Source organism: Chaetodon auriga, chromosome 6, assembly GCF_051107435.1.
Source record: "Chaetodon auriga isolate fChaAug3 chromosome 6, fChaAug3.hap1, whole genome shotgun sequence".
Lineage (NCBI taxonomy): Eukaryota > Metazoa > Chordata > Actinopteri > Chaetodontiformes > Chaetodontidae > Chaetodon > Chaetodon auriga.
The window spans coordinates 15,679,431-15,700,798 of NC_135079.1; the positions used below are offsets into that span (position 1 = coordinate 15,679,431).

The window sequence follows — 21,368 nt, forward strand, 5'->3', positions numbered from 1 at the left end:
CTACTCTGTACTACTCTTCCTCTCCGTTACACTGTGGCTCTTTTCTAGTCTTGGCTTTCTTGAATCTTGGGCACAGCTAGACACATTCCATTTGGTTCACGGTCATCCGCCAGAGGAAACAGGGCCACATCCCAACTCCCCCCCAACTGTATATGCGAATTCTATGTATGTGTGTGCAGAAAAGAATGTAAATTCCTCGACCTTTAGACCATTACCCTGCTATTTCTCCACCGTTCAAACCTGGAATGTCAAGATGACTGTAGATTTAGAAATGTGTTTTTCTTATTGATAGACACATTCAGATGGGGAAATGAAACTTTACTAGCCATTGTTATTAATTATCTTCATCAAGCACGTATTTGCACTGTATCATTTAAAAATGTAATTACTCTAAATCTGTCTGTATACACAGAAATAGTGCTGTGGTGACGTGTGAAATCTTTCTAATAATTTTCTTTTTGCCCCCTGCAGGATCGTAAGCTGTCAAAGACAGAGAGGCAGCGTTTTAAGGAGGAAGCAGGGATGTTAAAGGGACTACAGCATCCCAACATTGTCCGCTTTTATGACTCTTGGGAGGGCCCCTCCAAAGGCAGGAAGTGCATTGTACTGGTCACTGAACTCATGACTTCTGGCACACTCAAAACGTGAGTCTCAAACTTGGCAGAGCTAACATGCGCATTGATACAGAACTCATACATGCTTAATACACTAGGCCAAAAAGGATCATCCTGACTATTGATTCTAAATATTTTGACCAATATTTGTCTCTGTAAAATAGTTGTTGAATTTAGTGTAAACTGGTCATTTGTCAAGATTTGATCAAATGTCCATACAAATATTTGTTCTTGTTAGGTGCTCTTATTAAGAAGTGTACAGGAAAAGACTACATTTCTCACATTATTTGTACTGTGCTCCTCAGAGGATATATGAAATTTGTGATCTGTTCACTTGTAGATATCTGAAGCGGTTCAAGGTGATGAAAATTAAAGTGCTGCGGAGCTGGTGTAGACAAATCCTCAAGGGACTCCACTTTCTTCATACTCGGGCTCCCCCCATCATCCACAGGGACCTTAAGTGCGACAACATTTTCATCACAGGCCCAACAGGATCCGTCAAGATTGGAGACTTGGGACTGGCTACACTCAAGCGTGCATCATTTGCCAAGAGTGTCATAGGTACGACTCCGAAGTCATTTCTACCTCCTGGTCCGTCCTGCTCTTGGGCAGTACCTTTTCTGGGGTTATATTTTATTTGTATTGAAAATGACGGTGTTTAAAGAGGGTATTTCTTTGACTTGTTTTTCTGACGGTGTGGTTCAAAAACAGACCACAGCGTTTCAGCTGTCCCTCAAACCACAGCTCAAACGGAGGCCAAATACTGTGGTGATCTTAGGCAGATAACCACAAGGCTTTCTCTCTTTGCACTCACACAGAAACTCTATCAAGTTTGGTCATTGTACAGAATATTTCTGTTCTATGTTTCTTCAAAAAAAGAGAGGGTTTTTTTTCCAGGCACCTACTGAATGTAAGTAGCGCCTAACATTTCACATACTGTTAAATATCAATATCATTATTATAATAGTTGTTATGCCTTCTTGCAGGCTAACCTGGCCATGGCTAAAGGTATGGCCTTTGCTTCTGTCATAGACTGGTCTTTGTTCTGTGGTTTGGAAATATGTGGTCTGTTTGCCAGTTTACCTATAATGTTTAACATCTCTTTCTATGGGTTTGCCTCAACAGGTTTTTTTTTTAGTGTTTGTCTCTTACTGTCTTTTAAAATATTGCAGGACGGCAGAATCTTTTTGCCCCATCTTTGTGTCCAGGGAGCTCTCCCCACTTTCTCTCTGTCAGCCTTTTGCCTTTGTTTTTTTGTTTTTGTTTGTTTTATTTTAATTCAGTTTATTTATTTATTTTTTACTTTCACATTCTTGGGTATGTTTTTAAAATGTAGGCTCTAGCCTCAGCTGTGCCCCATTCTGCTGTTTGGAATGAATAGGGTACTGCTGGTCATTGAGTAAGTATGAACTTAACTTTTATGGGCCTGGTAAGTCTGACAGTGTGCTGTAACACACAACAATATCAAAAACAATTACATTCAAATAACCAAATGAGTTTTTCTGTGTAAGACCTGAGATTGAATGTAAAATGAAATAAGTGAATAGAAGAAGGCTGATGTGCAAAAACACACTGCTGAGCACAGTAAGTAGCTATGGGATCTGCTTTTCTCAGCCTTGACCATAACAGTTTCCTCCTGTAGGTCAAGAAGAAATGGTAAGTCAGACTTCGAAAGGTGAGTGTATTATAACAGACAGTGTTAATGTGTTTGTAAGGTAAGGTCTTGACAAAAGTTATTTCCATAGCTAGTTATAATTCTCAGCTACTACTCAGACCTTTGGTATCCCATTTGAACAAATCCCACTGTATTCTGGCCTGGGTAAAATTCTCAAGTGGCTAATTTGAAACCTTCTGAACATTGCTAATAACATTCATTTTGGCTTGACAAGTGTGTTCTGCACATTGGCTTAACTCAGTCACATTCTTAGATCACAACATGTTAAGGTCTTACACAGACAAACACGTGCTTTCCTCTCTGCAGTCTAACTGAGCCCGGCTTCTCCCTCCTTTTTTGTTTTCTGTCTCTTTTTTGCTTTCCTTCCCCTTTTCTTTTTTTTCTCTCTCTTCCAACTTTCACCTCACAGGTTCTACTCCAGGAGATGTCAGCAGGCTGGTCACTCTTCTCATCCTCCTCTTCCTCAACCCCTCATGGGTTAGAGGAGCAGAGGGGCAATGGGTTATGAGAAGCCCACTCAATCAGTAAGGGAGTTCGAGAGTTCTGAATAGTTGTTTTGATTTAAGGTACCCCTGAGTTCATGGCGCCTGAGATGTATGAGGAGAAGTACGACGAGTCAGTGGATGTGTATGCCTTTGGAATGTGCATGCTGGAGATGGCCACCTCAGAGTACCCTTACTCAGAGTGCCAGAATGCTGCACAGATCTACCGCAGAGTTACCAGCGTAAGTCTTCTTTTCAACCCTCCATGTCACCCCTCTGCCCTGCCTTCACCTCTTCCTATATGCCAAGAAGGCTAGTGTCCCATTGTGGAATGATTTTATATTCCTACCCTTCTTTATCAAGCTGACACATTTCTACCTTCTTTTATTATATTTTTCCTCTTAACTTTGAAAACCTCCAAGAGAAAACAGTTATTTACACCAACAAGCCCCTTTGCCTCACCTCATCCTGTGTTTTTCTTATTCTTTCCTTCTGAATTATGGTGTCTGTAGGTTAAGCTTGTAGACGTGAGGCGTGGATGATTGATAAGAGACTGAGCAAGCACAGTCCTGCTTAATGGCTCAGTCTTGTGATGACGCCAGAAGGGCAGTAATTGTCCTAGAAAAAACCACATATTTTTAGTCTTATTCATACAGTTCATGCCAGCTTACTTTTTAAATACATAGTCATGGATATGATTCATACTGTTGCAATTACAAGTCTCATAGATAAAGAGATTGAACCTGTTCCTCAAGTGTTATCTAAAAAACGCGCCTTGAAATCTGTACCAATGTCCTCAGTTTATCATGAACTGCAAAGTGCGCATACTGATGTCTTTGCCACGTGACTCAACACACAATTCTTTATTTACCCCTCTGCTAAATATTCTGAAGTAGTTTTTAAAGCTCTCTTTATGAGCCACAAATAGCTCACACAGCAGAGCACTGAACATAGGTGGCTCAGTTGAGAAACAAAGTGCATTTGTGGTTTATTTAGCCAGTGTCACATGTCCTGGTTTTACAGTAGTATTCCTTAGGGAGATGGGCTGTTGTTCTTCCTATTCTGTCATTTAGCTCAGCTGTTCAGCTCTCAGTCAGTCCTCCATTTTCCTTTAGCACCGTGCAGTTTCCTGTTGCTCAATTCAGCACCTCTCTTTAGCCGTCTACTCACTTATGCCCTCCTTTTCCCATCACTTGATGTTCTGCAATTTTTAAGCATGTCTTCCTTTTAACATTACTTGAATGGTTCACTGTGGAGGTTAAATTTGTGAGAAGCAACCCCTTCCACTTCGTACAGTGACATTAGAGATTCATTCTGCAACAAATTGTGAAGAGGGAGTTAGTTTAAGGCTGTAATTATCTCAGTCATCAGTATTTCTGTGATACTTACGCAGAGTCTCTGAGTTGAGAAAGACAACCAGGTATGGGGTAGTCTCCAAAATAAGAGAAGGTCAGATGAGAAGAAGAAACACTCTCATTCGGGATTCTGTGTTTCCTGTAGGGGGTGAAGCCGGGCAGCTTCGACAAGGTGGCCATTCCTGAAGTGAAGGAGATCATCGAGGGATGCATTCGGCAGAACAAGGACGAGAGGTCTCGAACTTAAGAGAAGATTTCACAGGTTTAAGGTTGTCTGGCTCTCCAGGAAAACGTGTATTTGCTCATAGCTCGTTTCCCCCTGTTTAGGTACTCAATCAAGGACCTTCTGAACCATGCCTTCTTCCAGGAGGACACGGGGGTGCGTGTGGAGTTGGCAGAAGAGGATGATGGAGAGATGGAGGCTATCAAGTTGTGGCTGAGAATTGAGGATGTAAAGAAGCTCAAGGGGAAGTACAAAGACAACGAAGCTATTGAGTTTTCTTTTGACCTCAACAAAGACGTCCCAGAGGATGTGGCTCAGGAAATGGTGAATTGAACTTCCAATGCTTTTTTAATGCTTTATCAGTCTTTTAAAAATACACCTCATCAGGGTTAGGATTAAAAAAGAAATGTTATTTTAAACGGTTTTCATTGCAGTCTTTGATGTTCCTTGCTGAATTTTTCATCATGTCTTTATAGGTTGAGTCTGGTTATGTGTGTGATGGTGATCACAAGACCATTGCAAAGGCCATAAAGGACAGGGTGTCTCTAATCAGTCGCAAGAGAGCGCAGCGGCAGCAGGTGTGTCCATGCTAACTTGCATCTAATGTCACTTATGTTTACTATTCAAGCAAAGCTCTTAAGCTGAGCTTTGCTTGAATTCTTATCTCAGTCATATGATGTATGCACATATGCTGAGATGTTTAGATATTGTCAATCAGTGCTCTCTTTCTTGCTAACTGTCTTGAAGGTCAGAGAAGATCAGGAGAAAAGAAGGCAAGAAGAAGAACAGCAGAGTCAATTACTGCAAGCACAGCAACAAGGCCAACAGTCAGGCACAGAGGTGCCTCAGTCCCAGCCAATGCCACAGTCTGCTTCTTATGTCTCTCCACAACCAAACCAGCACAGCACACAGATGTCTGCCCAACCTGCATCTCAGCAGAGCCTTCAGAGCTCTAACTACAGCACTCCTCAATCAACCCAACTGACCGGCATGGCACAGGGGGTCCCTTATGTCCCCCATTCAACTGGGCAAGTCCCGGTTTCAGTTCAGGGTCAGAGTGTGGCCACCATCCAGCCAGAGTCAGAGGAGTCTGAGACTGACCAACACCAACAACTACAGCACACTGGAGGAGGTGTGTGTTAAAGATGACTGATGGAATACACTTACAGCCCACTTGATGATAAGAAAATGGTTTGATTTTTGAGTTGAGTGCATTTTTCATAAATTAACCACCTTCTCCCACTTTTACAGCCAGTCACATGTCAGACAGACTACCTGCTTCCTCCGTCCTTCCTGAAGCTCAGCCTCCTCAGTCTGGAATATCCTATAGCTCCCTTCCCAGTCAGCACCTTCAGCCCCAGGTGCCCTGCCAGCAGACACAAACTGACCAAATGCAGCAGCAGTTGCCAGTGAGTCATGCAGAAGAATGGACATTATCTTGTCTCGTCTTGGTCTTGTTCAGCAGGAAATTAACGTCGGCACTCTACATGCCTGTTGAGCTATATGTCTTTGCCCATAGAATTTGATCCTCCATCTGTTTTACTTTGTTATTTGCCTCGTTTTAACCACATGTGCTATTGTTTTCCCTCTGTGAAACATATCAAGGTTCGGCCCCAGATGCAAGGTGTCCAGCCTGAAGCTGTTCCCGGCGCAGCCAGCAGCCAGTCTGGTCCAGTGGCACCTCCACAGGTATACCTTGCACTGCATGTACAGTACAGTGTCTTAAGAGGAACCTCACAACAATTGAAAAGGATTGTTTCACTGACCTCTGTTTAAAAGTTCCAAATGTGTTGCACCCAACAACACACCTGAAAGTAATATCTGGTTATACCGAACACACCCTGAATCACTTGTATATCACTGCAGCAAACGTGAAGTCCAATGACTCAAAGTCAGCAAAAACCTGATTTTCAGAGGGTGTTAGGTTAACCTTTAAAGGCTATATTCTCTGCTGCAGGCGGCTGTGTTGTTCCCATTCCAGAGTTTTCCGGTCTCTTCTATTATATTTTCCTTAGTTTTCTTTTCATTCTCAAGTTTCCTACTCTTACCCTGTGTTATGTTTTGTTTCTTATAGTACGGAGTTTACTACCAACCATCGCTTCCCCCTCAGGTAGATAAAATGTCCCATTTTCCTGTTACCACTTTTAAACACACCCATAGCCTTTCGGATAACATTTTCTGGGAAACAAAGAAACAAAACAAATATATTGTCTTTATTGGTCAGCAAGGCAGACTCAGCCTTTGTGGTCAGTTTTCAGAGATGCTTGGTACGTTGTGGCTCAGTTATGGTAGGCTGTTATAAATGGAAATTATGTTATCCTGACAAATTTTAGATACAGTAGTTTTTAGAACATGCAAGTGCAGAATGGATTGACATGAAATATAGAGTTGACACCAGCTATGGTATCCAGCAGGTAAGTGCATGTGGCTTTGGAGTAGAGCCAAAGTGAGTCTCTGAAAGATCGAGATTAGAAACCGGATTTTGCGGAAGAAGCCTGAATGCAGCCATGAATGTGTGTCATGTGTGTCAAATGTGTTTTTCCCTCATCTTACCTCTCTGATTTTATCCTCGTTTCTGCCACATCGTCATTATCCCTTCTATTCCTCTAGATTCCCACCCAGCAAGTGATGATACCCCCGTCCTCTCAGTCGTCTCCGTCCCAACAGTCAGAGAGCAGCAGTACTCTTCAGAGCTCCACTATACTGCAGGCACAGACTGGAGCTCAGCAGCTACAGGTGAGACACACACATACACACACTCACATATCCCGCTCATACTTAACATGCAAATTAATTTGATTTGCTTTAAGACATAGGTTGACATATATAGGTCTTTAACTCATTGATTCTGCTCTTTTGCTTTACCATTTATCAGAATATGAATTTCATGCCATCTACATTTCTGCTTGTGGTTTCTCTAAAACTTTTCTTTTTCTGGACACAACTCTTATTGTCATTGCTGTCCCCTATTTTTCTTCATCTTTTCCCCTCTGCATGCTGCATATTCCTGCATGATTCTTAGTCTTGGACCAGTGATCCAAGTCCTCCTATCATGTCTCCTCCACTCAACGTAGAGCATCTATACTTCCTCTATCAGGCCTCATGTCTCTCTGTTCTGCAGGTACTCTACAAAGCACAAAACAAACGTGTGTGGTTGGGTGTATGTGGGTCAGGGATGAAGCATTTGGTTCACACTTCCTTACCTTGTTCCTGTTCCTTGAAGTATGTGTACATGCATACTTCTAAAAAATATCCTCAAGGAACACATTTTACATATTTTTTGATAGATTCGTATTTAATGAAATAAAGCACAAGTAAACATTCCATTATTATAAGGACAGCAGTATCTACATAGGTTTAACTACTAAAATATGAGAATATTGAACAGTGTTTGTTTTCATTGCTGTTAAATACTGACCAAAAGAAGGCAATATAAACAATTTCCTATCCTCCTGGCTGTTCTGAAAATCTAACAACACAAGAGTTTTACGTGGAGCTTCAAATCCTGAATGGAAACAGCACCCCAATAGATTGTCTGCATGTAATGAATAAAAGATATTTTATCACAGTTAGAAAAATCTTGGAACTGGAGATTGCTAGAACAGCAGTAGCCTATATAAACTTGATGTATATCCATTTCAGCACTGCAGAGAAAAATGGGGGCAATCTGAAGGAAGTGAAATGAAAACTGTATTGCACAGCAGTATTGCCACTCTGCCTGAGAGCTGAATAATGGCGTCTTGTACCACCCGATTCAAGTTTCACCAGGTTAAAGGGCTCCATCTGGTGGACTGTCTGGTTTAAATCATTCCTTTCCTGTAAATAGTTGGTCACCATAAATGACCAACATTAAAACTGAATGAATGCATGGGAACGACATATAAATGATCATCAGTCTGTCGTGGAAATCCTTAAATCATTTCTTAAGAGTAATGCTCAAACAAAGACTTCCCATTTTGAGATTGTTTGATAAAGATCCCGATCAAGATCAATATTCCTTTATTTGTCCCGCGAGGGGAAATTCCAGATCAGGAAATTCCCGATCAGGCAGAGTGCAGCTTTGCAGTGAGTTTACTTCACAGCAAAGTCACGGCTAGTCTAACAAAAGGTGATTTGATAGTTGCCTAGTGCTTCATGTTGTGCCACTTGCAAAATGTCCTCTGTCAGATCTGGCTCTTATGAGAGTTTTCTGTGTTTCAGGCCGCTGTGAGCATTCCTCAGTCAGCTTCAGTGGAACAGCCAGCAGGATCCACTGCTCTGGTGCCACCGTCTGTAGAAAGGTGAGAAGGAAGTCATTTTAAAAAAGCATGCGCATAATGTCATTGTGTCCAATCTCTCTCTCACCGGTCCATTTCTCTTTCAGCTGCCTGTCAGATGCAGCTTCAGGTCTGAGTGACGGCAATGATGGAGGTTCTACATCAGGAGGTCGCCACGAGGGCCGCTCACTGAAGCGTCACCAGCGGCGATCCGTACGCAGCCGCTCCCGCCATGAGAAGACTGCAAGGGCCAAGCTAAATGTTCTCAGTGTACGTGTTTGAACTGAGTTCATTCATAGTCGGTCTTAAGTTCTTTGTTGTGCAACAGTTTTAACCTGAATGAATGTTTTGCAGATCTCTAATGTGGGAGACAGAGTAGCAGAGTGCCAGCTCGAAACGCATAACAGGAAGATGGTGACCTTCAAATTTGACCTTGATGGTGATAATCCAGAGGAGATTGCACAGATCATGGTAGTAGTGGTTCTTTAAACATTTAGAAAGTGTTAACTGTTCAGTGTTTCTTTGTTATAAAAATATTTCCACTTTGCTTTCTGTTTCAGGTTGAGAGTGAGTTCATATTGGAGAGTGAGCGGGAGTCCTTCATCGAGCAGGTCCGTGAGGTCATAGAAACGGCTGATGAGAAAGGAGAGGGAATGAAGGATGGGTTTCCCCAGGTATTTCTTTACTACACATCACCTAATTAGCCATTACCCACAATGACAGTCTTGAAACTCTGTTGTCTGATATTTGATAAGCTGAGGATGTGAACACCTACATTTATTTGTCTTTGCAGATGAGTGATCACCAACAACAGCCAGAGCTGTCTGTTCCCAGGCTGCCAGGTTAGCAAACTCTAGCCAGAAATACAGTGCTGAATGTCAAGTTATTGATGTTTATGAAGTCCAGCTCCCGCCTCACATCTGAACTTTTCTTGTCACCTTTTCTGTCACTCAGGCATTTCCCCTAGCACTACAGCCCAGGTGGTGCATTCAGCAGGACGGAGGTTCATAGTCAGCCCAGTGCCAGAGTCTCGTCTCAAAGAACAGTTCTTTGGTGCTTCCTCTGCTAATACCTCCTTTGGAGATGAACCTGCCCCAGGTGAGAAAAGTTTGTTTTATTTTCAATGGAGTTCAACTGGTTTTTCAAAGTGCTTCATTTGACACTGCATGGAAATAAACTGATATGATGATGATTTGTCAATTTTCAGGTAATGACTTCCTCTTTTTACTTTCTTCTAGCTCCCTCTATGACATTGGGCCTTTCTCTGTCTGCTCCTTGTGGGACTCTCCAGCAGGCTTTCAGTGAAATGAGGCAGACTCGTGAAGAGAGATGCGGCACCGTTGATCCGCCTGCTGCTGAGCAAGAACCGGGCACTGTCCCGTCCACTGAGGCTGGACTCGGCCCAAACTCTAACAATGTACTGGCTCCTCCAGAGGCTGTAGGTTCCACAGCTAGCACTGCTTTTCCTGCTGTGTCTATCTCGCCAGCATCAACATCCTCACCACCTGCCTCTGCTGGGAGGGTTTCCCCTCCCCCTATATCCACTCAGTCTCAAACTGCAGCTCCTGTCACCAGTGATCCCAGTCCACCTCCTCAGTCTTCCCACGAAACAGCCCCCTCACAGCATCCACCGGCTGCCAACATCCCCCCCTCATCTTCCACCATTTCTCCTCCATCAGGGCAGACTTCCGTCCCTGCAGTACCTGGGCTGAGCAGTAGTTCTGTCTCTGTCTCTTCTGTTGCTAGTGTCACACCCAGTAGTACTTGCACTGTTCCTGCTTCAGAGCAGCAGCCTTTTAATAGTGCTGTTACTCAGCCTATGAATTCGTCCATCCATGCACCACAGCATACAGCCTCTCAGTGTCAGCCCGCCCCCATTTCAACGCAGCCCCCTCCTCCCACCTCGTTACCCAACCAGAGCCAGGTCCAACCACAGCCAGTGGAGTCAGAGGGGGCTGAGATCCAGACCAAGACTGCTGGCAGAGATGATATCCAAGCTCTAGATAAGAAGCTACGGTCCCTCTTTAAAGACCAGAGCTCTGCCTCTTCGTCTACATCAGTGGATCCCAGTCAGAACACAGGCACCTCCTCTCCTCCAACTGGGACTTCTTCTCCTCCACCTGGAGCCGCCCTGGTGCCCCCATCAAACCTTCCCCTCACCTCTGGAGGGCAGGGTGTCCTGTGCCCCACAACCACCCCAGGACAGGGTATCACCCCGGCAGGACATACACAGACGCCTCCAACTAAGCCCAGGGCACAGGTGAGTGAAAACAGCAGCATCTAAGTATACAACCCAATATGCTGTTTGTTTTGAAATAAATGTTTTGACTTGCCTCTGTTTTTGATTTTGTAGACTTTACCTACTGGTTTTGACCAAGCTGCTACACCTCCCTCTGACCTTGTACCCCCATTTCCTGGACCAAACCAGGTGAGGTCTCCCATGTCCCTGTAATGACGTAATAATGTATTAATGTAATCTCACCTGCTCTACTGCTTTTGTAGGGTTTTACCAAATCGTGTAGATGAACAGATGTACTATTTAGATTGGTCATTATATCCTGTTTGTGTGACCCGCAGTCACAGCAACCCCTGGGTAACTTGGATGCTGAGTTGAGGAGAGCTCTGAGCCCAGAGACTGTCCAGGGAGGTAACAGAGTCCAGCCACCAGCAGCCGGTTTCACTCTTGGACGTTTCCAAGTAAGTTTTAGTCACAGTTAAAAATGTATCTGGTTAATTTATTATAAAATCTATAGCTTAGTTCATTAACATATGCCCTTCTCTCTTACTCAGGTGTCTGTTGCCACTGATGGTGCATCCAGAGGTGTTCCAGATCCTTCCAGCATTGTTTCCTCCTCTTCCCTCACACCATCCTCTACCTCTACCTCCTCCTCCTCTTCTTCCTCTTCCTCCTCCTCCTCCTCCTCCTCTCCCTCAAGTCCAGAAAATACCCTCCACCGGTCATCCTCTCTGGCCAAAGGAGTTGGCACTGACACTGTAAATGGAGCGTCATCTCTCTCTTCTGGTCCTGCCGGTCAGTCCGCCACTATTGGACGCTTCCAAGTGTCTGCGAGCTCCAGTGCCACATCTGGGCCAACCACTGGCTCTAAAGTGGGACGTTTTTCAGTCACAGGTGTGCATTAGGTTCATAGCAAATCATCTTTTATAAACTAGTGTAAAGCCCTCCTTGCACAGGACTAATAGGACACAGTGTCTTTCCGTGTTATACCATACTTAATATACTATGCTGTGATATACTGAGCACCATATAAAACTGGTGCATCACAGTCTTACAGTTCTTTCACTGCCAACAATATAACTGAAATGGCTAAGCTAACCATAATGAGGATTTTAAAAATGGATGACCATTTATCACAGCCACCTTATTATAAAAGAGGTGTCTTTATAAAAAGTCACGCACTCTCTGGAGGTGCCTTCGCCTCATTCCGTATTTTTAGATTGATCCTATTGGCAGAGACTGCAGTGGGAATTGATAATTGAAGCTTTGGATAGCATTTGTAAATTCAGTAGACTGAATCTACTATGTATCTACTGAGCTCAAAAATCCATTATGTTTTAAGAATATCAGAAGATAATCCCTGGATTTGGTCAGTAAAGTTGCTTGAAACAAAGATTTTCTACATTCTGTGCACAGAACGCAGATGTTGAGGGTGCATGAGAGAACCTAACAGGCAAACCCAGTAAAATGGCCTTATTGTGTTTGATTTCCATCAGTGACCCCGGCTCCAGCAGCAGGCTCCAGTCATTCGCCTGGCTCCAGTATGCAGAATGGACCCTCATCCTCAACCTCTGATCCTCATAACACACATCCCCATTACAGTAGTGACAATGACGATGACTCTGAGACCGAGGATGAAGCTCTGCAGAAAGAAATTAGCCGTCTCAGAGAAAAGTAAGCAGCATTCAGAATCCTGCTTCACACATCCTTCATTTGCTTGTATTAATGTTACTTCACAGTTCATGCCTTAATGTTTTACTGCCTTTCCTCTCCCACTCCCAGACATATGATGGAGATCCAGGCCTTGCAGACTCGTCAGAAAGAGGAAATAGAGTCTCTGTTCACGCGGATGGGAAAACCTCCTCCGCCCTCTGTCTTCTCCCCTGCTGTGGTAATGGCTGGAGGCAGGCGTAGGCGCAAAAGCCACAAATCTGCTCGCAGTAGTGGACAGCCCAGCCCCATACACTCAGGTAAGGACAATGAACAGCCTCTCAAAATCATTGCAATGCTCACTTTGATGTCAGTGCTACGATTGTTGTGCTTTATGTACATGCTTTTCAAATCGCTGACCCTGTTGAAATGTTGCGCTCATGGGTAAAGGTTTATATGCCACTGTGTACTGTGCTCATATGTTCAGGATCCTCAGCCTCAGCTCAGAGTCCTCGTGGTTCAGAATCCCCTCCAAAGCAAAGTTCACCCTCAGAAACGGCAGCAGGGGCAACACAAGCAGTTAGCAGGTCATCCATACAGCAGCTCAGATCCTCTCCATCCCTGCCCAGCCTCAGTAGTTGCTCCACAGGTAACAGGCTGGCATTTAAAGTCGTCACAGTGAGCTGCTTGAATTGATTTTATTTTCTAGTTCACCTCTTTTTGTGTTTCCCAGGATCAAGTGGGACCACTTCCACAAATGGTTCAGGCCACTGCCAAAACCACTCTGCTTCCTTGGCCCAGGCGACTGGACCCACTGCCTCTCACACCCAGAAGGGCAAGGGCACCTTCACTGATGACCTGCACCAACTGGTGGATAACTGGGCCAGGGATGCTATCAGCCTCTCCCAGTGCAAGAGAGGTCCCAAAACTGGGGCACAGGGAGCACTGGGACATGATGTAGGCATTCAGTACTTTCTTTGACTTGAATGTAAAAACTGTCCTGTTTTTGGAGCATTTTATGACTCTATGACCTTGTCTGACGCTTGTGTTTTTGTTGAGTACTTGCTGTCACGTAGTAATCCTGCATATTCCGTACTAATTCTTACTTTTTTCTCTATTGCAGATTATCCCTCCAGCCAACATGGGGCGCAAATTCTCAGCTCCAGGGTACCTCTGCCCGACCCTTCCCACACCTTCCAACGCCACGGCCACCACCACCAACACTCACCTCCCTAACCCAGCCAATCCCTCTGTCCCAGTGGGGCCTCGTAAAGGCTCCCTGGGCCCAGTTGCCCCGGGGTTTGGATACGCCTCAGCCCCATACAGCACTCCCCAGTGGGCAGGACCCACAGGCACTTGCCAGGTCAGCATCCTTAACCCCACACAGCCGCTAACACAGTACCAGCCGCCTACAACAGCCTCGGTGTCCCTGCACCAAGGCTACCACATGGGAGCCACACCAGCCCCCCAGAAATCAGTCAGCCCCGGAACGTCCAACCTGAGGCCAACGTAGCCCAGTCAGAGCCCTGGTGCAGGCTGAGACGGAGGACCACACAGGGCAGACAGTTGTTGAAGGAGAACCACTAGCTCTCTTTTCAGTTTGCTGGTTAGCTGACTGGATTATTGTGCTTTTTATTTTTATTTCAACTTTTATTATTATATGTTTGTTTTGTTTTTTGTTTGTTTTTTTCTGTATAATAGAGTTGAGCTGTGTGGTTCAAGTCCTCTCAGGCAGAACGAAATCTGTCTGGCAATTAGAGGGAGAGTGCAATACACATCCACAGCACAAAAGTCTCACACTTAGCCTGTCCTTAGCTGTGGAATCGAGCTGTGACGAGTTGGTTGGTCGTGTCTGGTGATGTAATGACCCAAAGGCATAACCAACAGCAGCCAAAGATGTCTTTTGAGAGCAGATGTAATGTTGTCATTCCTTTGAAGGGGAGAAAATAGGAGGGATTCTAGTCCACATCCTTACTGGTCCTGACTTAAAGCCCAGCTTGGACCGAAGACAGTTAAACCAATACATCACATAGACACATGTGTGCACACATGCCTGACTAAACATACATTTGGTTGAGTGACTTGGGATGGTCGGTAAAGTTGTCTCAGAGAGCGAAAGGGGGAGTGTACTGGAAAGTGGGAGAAAAGAGTGGGACAGTTTGTCCGAGATGGAAAAGTAAAGTGTGGCTGGAGGAGTTATGACAAGAAAGACGCGGTAAGTTTGGCAGGTGTGAAATGGATAGGGTTGCAGCATGAACACATCCCAGTGGCTACATATTAAGTAAAATGCAATAATGGCAAAGAGTAGATATACTGTCCCTTGTAACTGTGGCCTTATTCCCCAAACATTTAAACTTTGACTTTGTACATAGGTATTTCTTCACTGGGTTATGATTCCATGTTTAGCATATTTATGTCCCTGTGAGAGTCCAATGTCATTGTGATTTGAGTTGTTTATCCACACAGATTTATTAGCATACTGATTTATTCTACATGTCTGATATTTAAGCCAGTGGATCTGCCATACAAAAAAAAAACATTTTCCCGGTGTTGACCACCATTCGAAGTTTGAATCTGAACAGGTGATGCTGCTGTATATCACAATCTGGCTTGGACGGTGTTCGCAGGGTGTTCGCTTCTTCTTCTTCACTCTCTCTCTCTTTTTTTTTTTTCTCCTTCCAAGAATGAAATCTTGGTAAGAATCCTAAGTTGACACGTGAAATCATTTCACTTAGTGCTTAGCAGTGACATTTGAGCAGTTCACGATCTGCTCCTCATATCATTCACAGTGGTATAGTTTTGGTTTATTGCTGTAGTGTATGTGGAAGGGATGCAGCCTCCCAACCTCTCCCACATGTTTAGACAGATAGTGCACAGTACACAGATGAACAGGTTGTTAGTAAAGTCACGTCACATTAAATATCTCAGCTCATAACATTTAGCTGTCATGTCTCAAATCGCAAGTGTCTGGGGTTCTCTCTTTCTGTGGTCTGTTTTTGTATGCGTATATTTAATAAGACAAATGTTCTTTATGGACCTGTATTCAGCCATCAGATTTTGATGTTGTTTCACTGTAATTATTTTTAAAGGTTGTTAAACAACATGTAGTTAAAGGAATATAAAAAGTGCAATTGCAGGGTTGTTGTTATTGGTATGCTACTCACTAGGCAGGAGTAATCCTGCTGTTTATTAAGCTCTTCTATCTATGACTGCCCTGCCCCCTCTTTTTCTATTTAATTGTACATATGTTAATGTGAGGTAAATGCTTTCACCTGATGCTCAGTCACTAGAATACGCTTGTGGTTGCCCACTCTACATGCACATGCACTCTAACCTGTAAACATGAGGAACACTTTAGTGCCTTGCATCCTTACTAATGACAAGTTCCAGATTCATCTAGTCCTGTAGCTGTGACTGTACCGCAGAAGACCAATCAGCTCAAATCTGAACACAACGTAAACACAACACGCAGCTCCAGAGCTCACAGAGGCTGTAACATTCAGAAACATTGGACGTGACGCCACACACAGGACTGCAGAACAAAGAGCACACTGATGTGGAAACTGTTTCTTTTCTCTCTACAGTTACATTTGTGTTGGCTGTGTATTTACTGTATATTTGGCTCATGCATTCTTGGATTTGGCTGACATTTGTTTTTGTGGATTTCTCATTAAACCGTGTAATAGAAATACCTGTTCAGGCAGCGAGTGAGCTGTGCAAAGGTTTAAAAGTTGTCATGCTGGCTCAACCTTTGTCTCACCCACCTCACACGAGTGCCATGCTGTCATTGTGACTTTTTCGCCTGCTCGTAGATTGGACGAATAGTTAAACTTCTCTAGAGAAAAAATAAGTTACTGCAATGCAGAATATGCAATGTTTAAAGTTTTAAAGGGACTGAGGGGTATGGAAACATTTGCATGCTGATGAGGGTTGTTACTGACTTCAGTGTTTTTGATATTGGAATATTAGAGATTTTTGTTTTTTATTCCTTGCCTTCCTGAGAGTCATCATTTAAGTGTCGATCTGTTCAATTGCCATTCACCAATATCACAGGCACAACTTCAATATCAGACTATCAGCATATGATTTCTGCATGCCGGCTTCACTGATGTTTAATCTTACAAATGACAACCAACTGGCCACTGTACAGCACAAGCTCTCAGCAAAGCTTAAGGTCCACATGCTACTATGCTTCTATCAGTAATGATCACAGACCTCTACACTACTGTTTGAGGCTACTGACACGCAGTAATATGTTGACTTCTTATTTCTGATCCCTCCTAACTGACTTCCTGTGATTCAGTGTCTGTTTTGTGTATGTTTTTCACATTGTACAAAATGTAAAAACAAATAAAAATAATATCAATTAAAGTGCGTGTCTTGCTATTTCTTTGTTTTTTTTTACTAAATGCTGTTCAGTGGCATACACAAACCTCTGAGCAAGTTTAATAACAGTGTAAGAAATCAGTCATTGGTAAAAATAAATTGGAAGCTCAGCATCAAAATAAGAGCAGGTTCCTGTTTCAGTGTCAAGTGTACATTAATACTTTGTTAAAGGTATCTAACCACTGAGCAGACTGCAGAGAGCACAAAGAACAACAGGTTCCCAAAATATTCAGAGTCCAGCTGCATTGTCTTGGTTCAGTAATAACCTGGAGTACCCCGTCATGCAACACTGTGGGGACGCTGAGTAAAGTGAAGTTTTTATCATTTTATTTCATGCTCTTTTGGACAAAAACTATTTCAAATAAACATAATACATTTGGTGTCAGAATTACACTGTTTGTCTGTATAAAAATAACCATGACTGAAGGAAAGAAGAAAACATCAATATAAGGTGATTCTACACTGCTGAACGGTGATGTATATGTAACATATACATACATGGATATAAAAATACATAAAACTCATCTAAATGACACCTGTCATTAGCAGCAATCCATTGCAAAACAAACATCATAAATGTACATATTGAAATAAATATAAAGAGTTGAGGAAGTTGTAGAACAACATATAATGTCAAGTGTCCAGTCTGCGTTTCTTCATGTACTGTCCTTGTCTGTATGGACTGAAGGCTTCACCTGTAACGTTCAAATAGTACAATGAAGACCACAAAATTCAGCCAGCAGCTCACTGACAGATTAACCACTCACCTGATCCTGCTTGAGGTCTGAACTGAGTCCGGTCCTGTCCACTGCTATATGATGGGGCCTCGTCTGGAGGTCTGCCCGGGGCTCTCTGAGGGGTCTTACTGCGTGTCTGCATCTGGTGATTGCTGGGCGTGCTGGGCCTGAGCCCTCTGGCCTGTGGGCCACCTGCAGGGACATTAAGCTCCTCAATCCCATCCAGAGTGAAATCCCAGAGTTCAGGATCATCTGCAGAGACAGACAAACCCATCGCACTGACTGACAGGTGCAAAGAGGTAAAGGGAGGCAGGTCTCCTCATCACACTGCCTCAGTATGTTGAGCCCTCTGGTGGTGGATTACAGCACCTGCTAAATACTCGTCCCTGCTGCTGGGGGTCCTGTGTCCAGTCGAGGTGCTGTCATGGAGTGCGGGTACATCTTCATGACCTAGAGGAACAGACACCTCTGTATAAAAACAAGCCCAGAGAAAAACACACTTGCACTCCTAAAAGTTAAAGAGACGCTTTAAACCAAAGCTGGAGGCCAAATCGAGCCTGTGAGACAATGTCAAACCCCCCCAAATGTTTACAATTTAATGTTACATCTGGCCTGAAAACAACTATTTTTATGTTATCATACTTGTAAGGCTGCAAAATCAGAGCATGAAAATAAACTCTGTCACATTTCACATTTAGCAAGCTGTGCCTAATTACACAACTTTTCAAAACAGGTTAGCAGTTTCATTTAATTATTTTCTGTGTCATTAAATGTGACACGTTCCTCTTGCATCTGCAAACAGATACCTGCTGTTCTCAAGGTGAACAGTCTCCCACAGTGTGTTACTGCAGGTAAGAAGGAGAATTTGTTTCTGGAAAAAGACAAAAGGGGGTTGAGTTTTTTTCCCCCAAAGTATTCAAGATGCCCCGACACCCAGTCCAGTGTCAGGTCATTTGAGTTTGAGACTGCTCCTTTAAACAGAATGAAATCACTCTGCATTATGCAAACACATGAAGCCTTTACCTCCACTGGACCCCCGTCCAATGGCGACCTCTGTGTCCTCAGACTTGGTTTGATGCTGTTTCTCCTGCAGCTTCTTGGCCTCCATCTCTTTCCTGAACTTCTGCTGAAGCTGCTGCTGTCGGAGCTTTCTCAGCTGTTTGGGGTCTGTGTGCCCTGCAGACACCGAGTCCATGACAGGTCTGGGAGGAAGAAACAGAGGAAATAGACCGGAGGTGATGCACAGGAGATGAAGTGTTAGCGCCAGTAAAAACAGGAACTAGACCCCCTGCTGCTGACCTGGAGCAGACGTTCTCACTCTGCCTGTCGAGAGCAGAGTCAGCAGCATTAGGAGTATGAACATCTGAGCAGTTCTGGTTCTGGTTGAGGATTCTGGGCTCCAGCGGTGTCCTACCAAGTGCCACCGCAGACGCAAGCTTGTCCTCCCGGACCAGACTGGAGAAGCGGGCCTTGTCCACTGAGGGCTCACCGTCAGAGCGCTTCGTCTGCATCAGGTCTAGAGGAGGAGGAGGCTTTGTGTGGAGGAGAAGTGATAAGATTCAGCATCCAATGAACTGAATGAAAATATAAACTGCTAAAAGTTCATATAATGCATCTAACCTGTTTGGGGATCTTATTAATGGCCAGAAGATATTCTTTATTCAGGATGCAGTTTCCCAGAGCGTTACCGAAGCATCTCCACAAGACCAAAACAAAACCCAAACAAATAAAACATACAAATCAAATTTCAGCAAAAGCATTTGATCAGTCTACTGAGAATAAACCATATTTTAGAAAAAAATATTTTGTTATCATACAACCTGAAACACTAAACTTACTGTCTTTTCAGTGTTTTCAATTGAGTATATGTCAAAAAGGATTAGCAAATTATCACATTGTTTTAGTTATGTTTACACAGCATCATCATTTGTTTTGGAGTCAGGGTTGTATTTCAGATTGATGAGAGATATAAAAATGCTAATTCCAGTACTTCAGTGCTCTCTTCATGCCATCAGTGACAGCTTCTTTTCTCGCCTTTTCCAGTGACAGAGCTTTAGACTTCAGCCCTTCACTGACTCCATACCCGACATCCTCATGAAACGACCCATCCTGGAGTGAAAGCACACGTCGTGACACACAAACGTTGACAGAATGAGCATCAGAGGGTGACGAGCATCACAGGGAATACAAGATTTTAAAATGTCAAGAGAAAGTAATCTTGATCAGATGATCCATTGTGTGAAAATAGCGCTGAAATTACAATCAGTACAGTAAAATGAATGAGGTGATTGGACAAACCTTCAGCTGCACTTTGACAAACGCACTGACTCCAACATAAAACTTCCCATTGATGAGGTCAACAAAGTCTGTGAAACATAAGTGTTTCATTAGTCTGGCTGTGGGTGAACAGCTTTACTTTAACAAGACTCTCCAGTGACAAGAAGCCGAGACGTACCGACATTCTGCTGAGAGATGGAGTGAGACCATCCGTTGTATCCAAACATCTCATTGGCCAGGCTGATTACACGATGTCCTTCAATGTAGCACACCTGGAAGAGTCCATTCAAGGGTTGATATGAGAGAGGCAGAGGCAGGGTTATATCCAACGGTCTTACACGACCTGATTTGTCAAACTGGAAAATGGGCAAATTTGGGTAAAATTTCCTCCTATAAGAAAATATAAAGACATGACATAAGTGCATTTGTGCAATAACAATGTGCTTATAAATTCACTTTAACTCAGCTGACAGACACATTTAACTTTGCAGCAATTCTGCAGTTGACTTAAACTTGGCGTCACAGCAGTACAGAAAACAAAGGCAGAGAGACGAACAAAGACTTGCCCTCTGTCCTCCTCCAGCCACTCTGGTACTGATGTATTCTGGTCCAAGCTTCTGTCGCAGAGCGTTGTGCACCGCCTGGTACTCCTCAGCTGTGTAGGTACACTGACAATACACACAGTCCAGTTAGCTGAGCAAAAACACACACACACACACACACACACACACACACACACACACACACACACACACACACACACACACAGACCATGACATAATAAAAGCATGGATGGTGTTTTCCGGTCAACCCTAATTAATGAGAGTGAGTAATCTCACACACACACACACACACCTCACACTGCCTTCTGCTTATCATATGGCCACAATGTTTAAAAGATGACTTTCATCTATGCAGCTGATACAATACATAGTGATATATTGCACATATACAGCATTGTTAAAATAGTTTTGGAACAATTCATCTAAAAAACAGTGTTAATCTCCTCCTCCTTTTGCTGATCCAGTCCATAACTCTTTCATGTTTGGTTTCTTTTCTAGAGCTGCAGCTAATGATTAGAATCATAATCAATTAATCTGACGACGTGCTTTTGATTTGATTTTCATGAATGACTGATTAATCATTTAATCCATAAAATGTCACAAAAAAATTCCAAAGTCTTTTCATGCACTATCCTAAATGATCAAGAAAAGCAGCAAATCGTCACATCCCTGACTGATGAAACCCAGGATTTCCCTCATAACATCAAGACGTGAACACACGATGAACCCTGATGCTGCTAGTTACTTAGTTCTACACACCTGAGCCTGATCTGAATGGGTGTGTGACAAGAGCTTTCAGGTAAAGGGCCTGGTGTGTTAGTATGAAGCTTCTCTGTACACCTGGCATGAACCCACCTGTCCGAAGCTCCTGGGTGCAGAGCTGCTCCTCTCCTCGGAGTTGCTGGACATGACTG

At 43.5% G+C, this 21,368-nt stretch overlaps 2 protein-coding genes across 4 annotated transcripts in view; one reads left to right on the forward strand and one right to left on the reverse strand.

The window, feature by feature from the left end:
• The window catches only part of LOC143321605 (serine/threonine-protein kinase WNK1-like), a 28,226-nt gene extending 11,364 nt beyond the window's left edge, over positions 1-16,862 (forward strand). Inside the window, exons 3-29 of one of the 3 annotated variants that reach the window (XM_076732042.1) lie at positions 472-644; positions 955-1,175; positions 2,856-3,013; positions 4,272-4,360; positions 4,454-4,673; positions 4,826-4,927; positions 5,097-5,481; positions 5,601-5,758; positions 5,955-6,038; positions 6,424-6,459; positions 6,960-7,085; positions 7,372-7,470; positions 8,550-8,629; positions 8,713-8,875; positions 8,960-9,076; positions 9,166-9,279; positions 9,399-9,447; positions 9,560-9,703; positions 9,844-10,865; positions 10,959-11,033; positions 11,183-11,302; positions 11,396-11,735; positions 12,338-12,515; positions 12,624-12,811; positions 12,979-13,140; positions 13,225-13,448; positions 13,615-16,862. In XM_076732042.1, coding sequence (XP_076588157.1) covers positions 472-644; positions 955-1,175; positions 2,856-3,013; positions 4,272-4,360; positions 4,454-4,673; positions 4,826-4,927; positions 5,097-5,481; positions 5,601-5,758; positions 5,955-6,038; positions 6,424-6,459; positions 6,960-7,085; positions 7,372-7,470; positions 8,550-8,629; positions 8,713-8,875; positions 8,960-9,076; positions 9,166-9,279; positions 9,399-9,447; positions 9,560-9,703; positions 9,844-10,865; positions 10,959-11,033; positions 11,183-11,302; positions 11,396-11,735; positions 12,338-12,515; positions 12,624-12,811; positions 12,979-13,140; positions 13,225-13,448; positions 13,615-14,004 — 5,217 coding nt within the window. In that variant the 3' untranslated portion in view covers positions 14,005-16,862. The remainder of the gene's footprint in view (positions 1-471; positions 645-954; positions 1,176-2,855; positions 3,014-4,271; positions 4,361-4,453; positions 4,674-4,825; positions 4,928-5,096; positions 5,482-5,600; positions 5,759-5,954; positions 6,039-6,423; positions 6,460-6,959; positions 7,086-7,371; positions 7,471-8,549; positions 8,630-8,712; positions 8,876-8,959; positions 9,077-9,165; positions 9,280-9,398; positions 9,448-9,559; positions 9,704-9,843; positions 10,866-10,958; positions 11,034-11,182; positions 11,303-11,395; positions 11,736-12,337; positions 12,516-12,623; positions 12,812-12,978; positions 13,141-13,224; positions 13,449-13,614) is intronic. The other 2 variants (XM_076732044.1, XM_076732043.1) reach the window with 2 other exon arrangements.
• Positions 16,863-17,224: 362 nt separating this feature from the next.
• On the reverse strand, positions 17,225-20,175 carry rad52 (RAD52 homolog, DNA repair protein). Its single transcript, XM_076733551.1, has 9 exons — positions 20,070-20,175; positions 19,913-19,980; positions 19,605-19,723; positions 19,235-19,310; positions 18,914-19,146; positions 18,638-18,816; positions 17,984-18,064; positions 17,645-17,866; positions 17,225-17,572 (listed from the first exon to the last, which is right to left on the reverse strand). Exons 1-9 carry the CDS (start codon positions 20,116-20,118, stop codon positions 17,511-17,513), a joined length of 1,089 nt encoding a protein of 362 aa, XP_076589666.1. The 5' UTR covers positions 20,119-20,175; the 3' UTR covers positions 17,225-17,510.
• Positions 20,176-21,368: the final 1,193 nt, after the last annotated feature.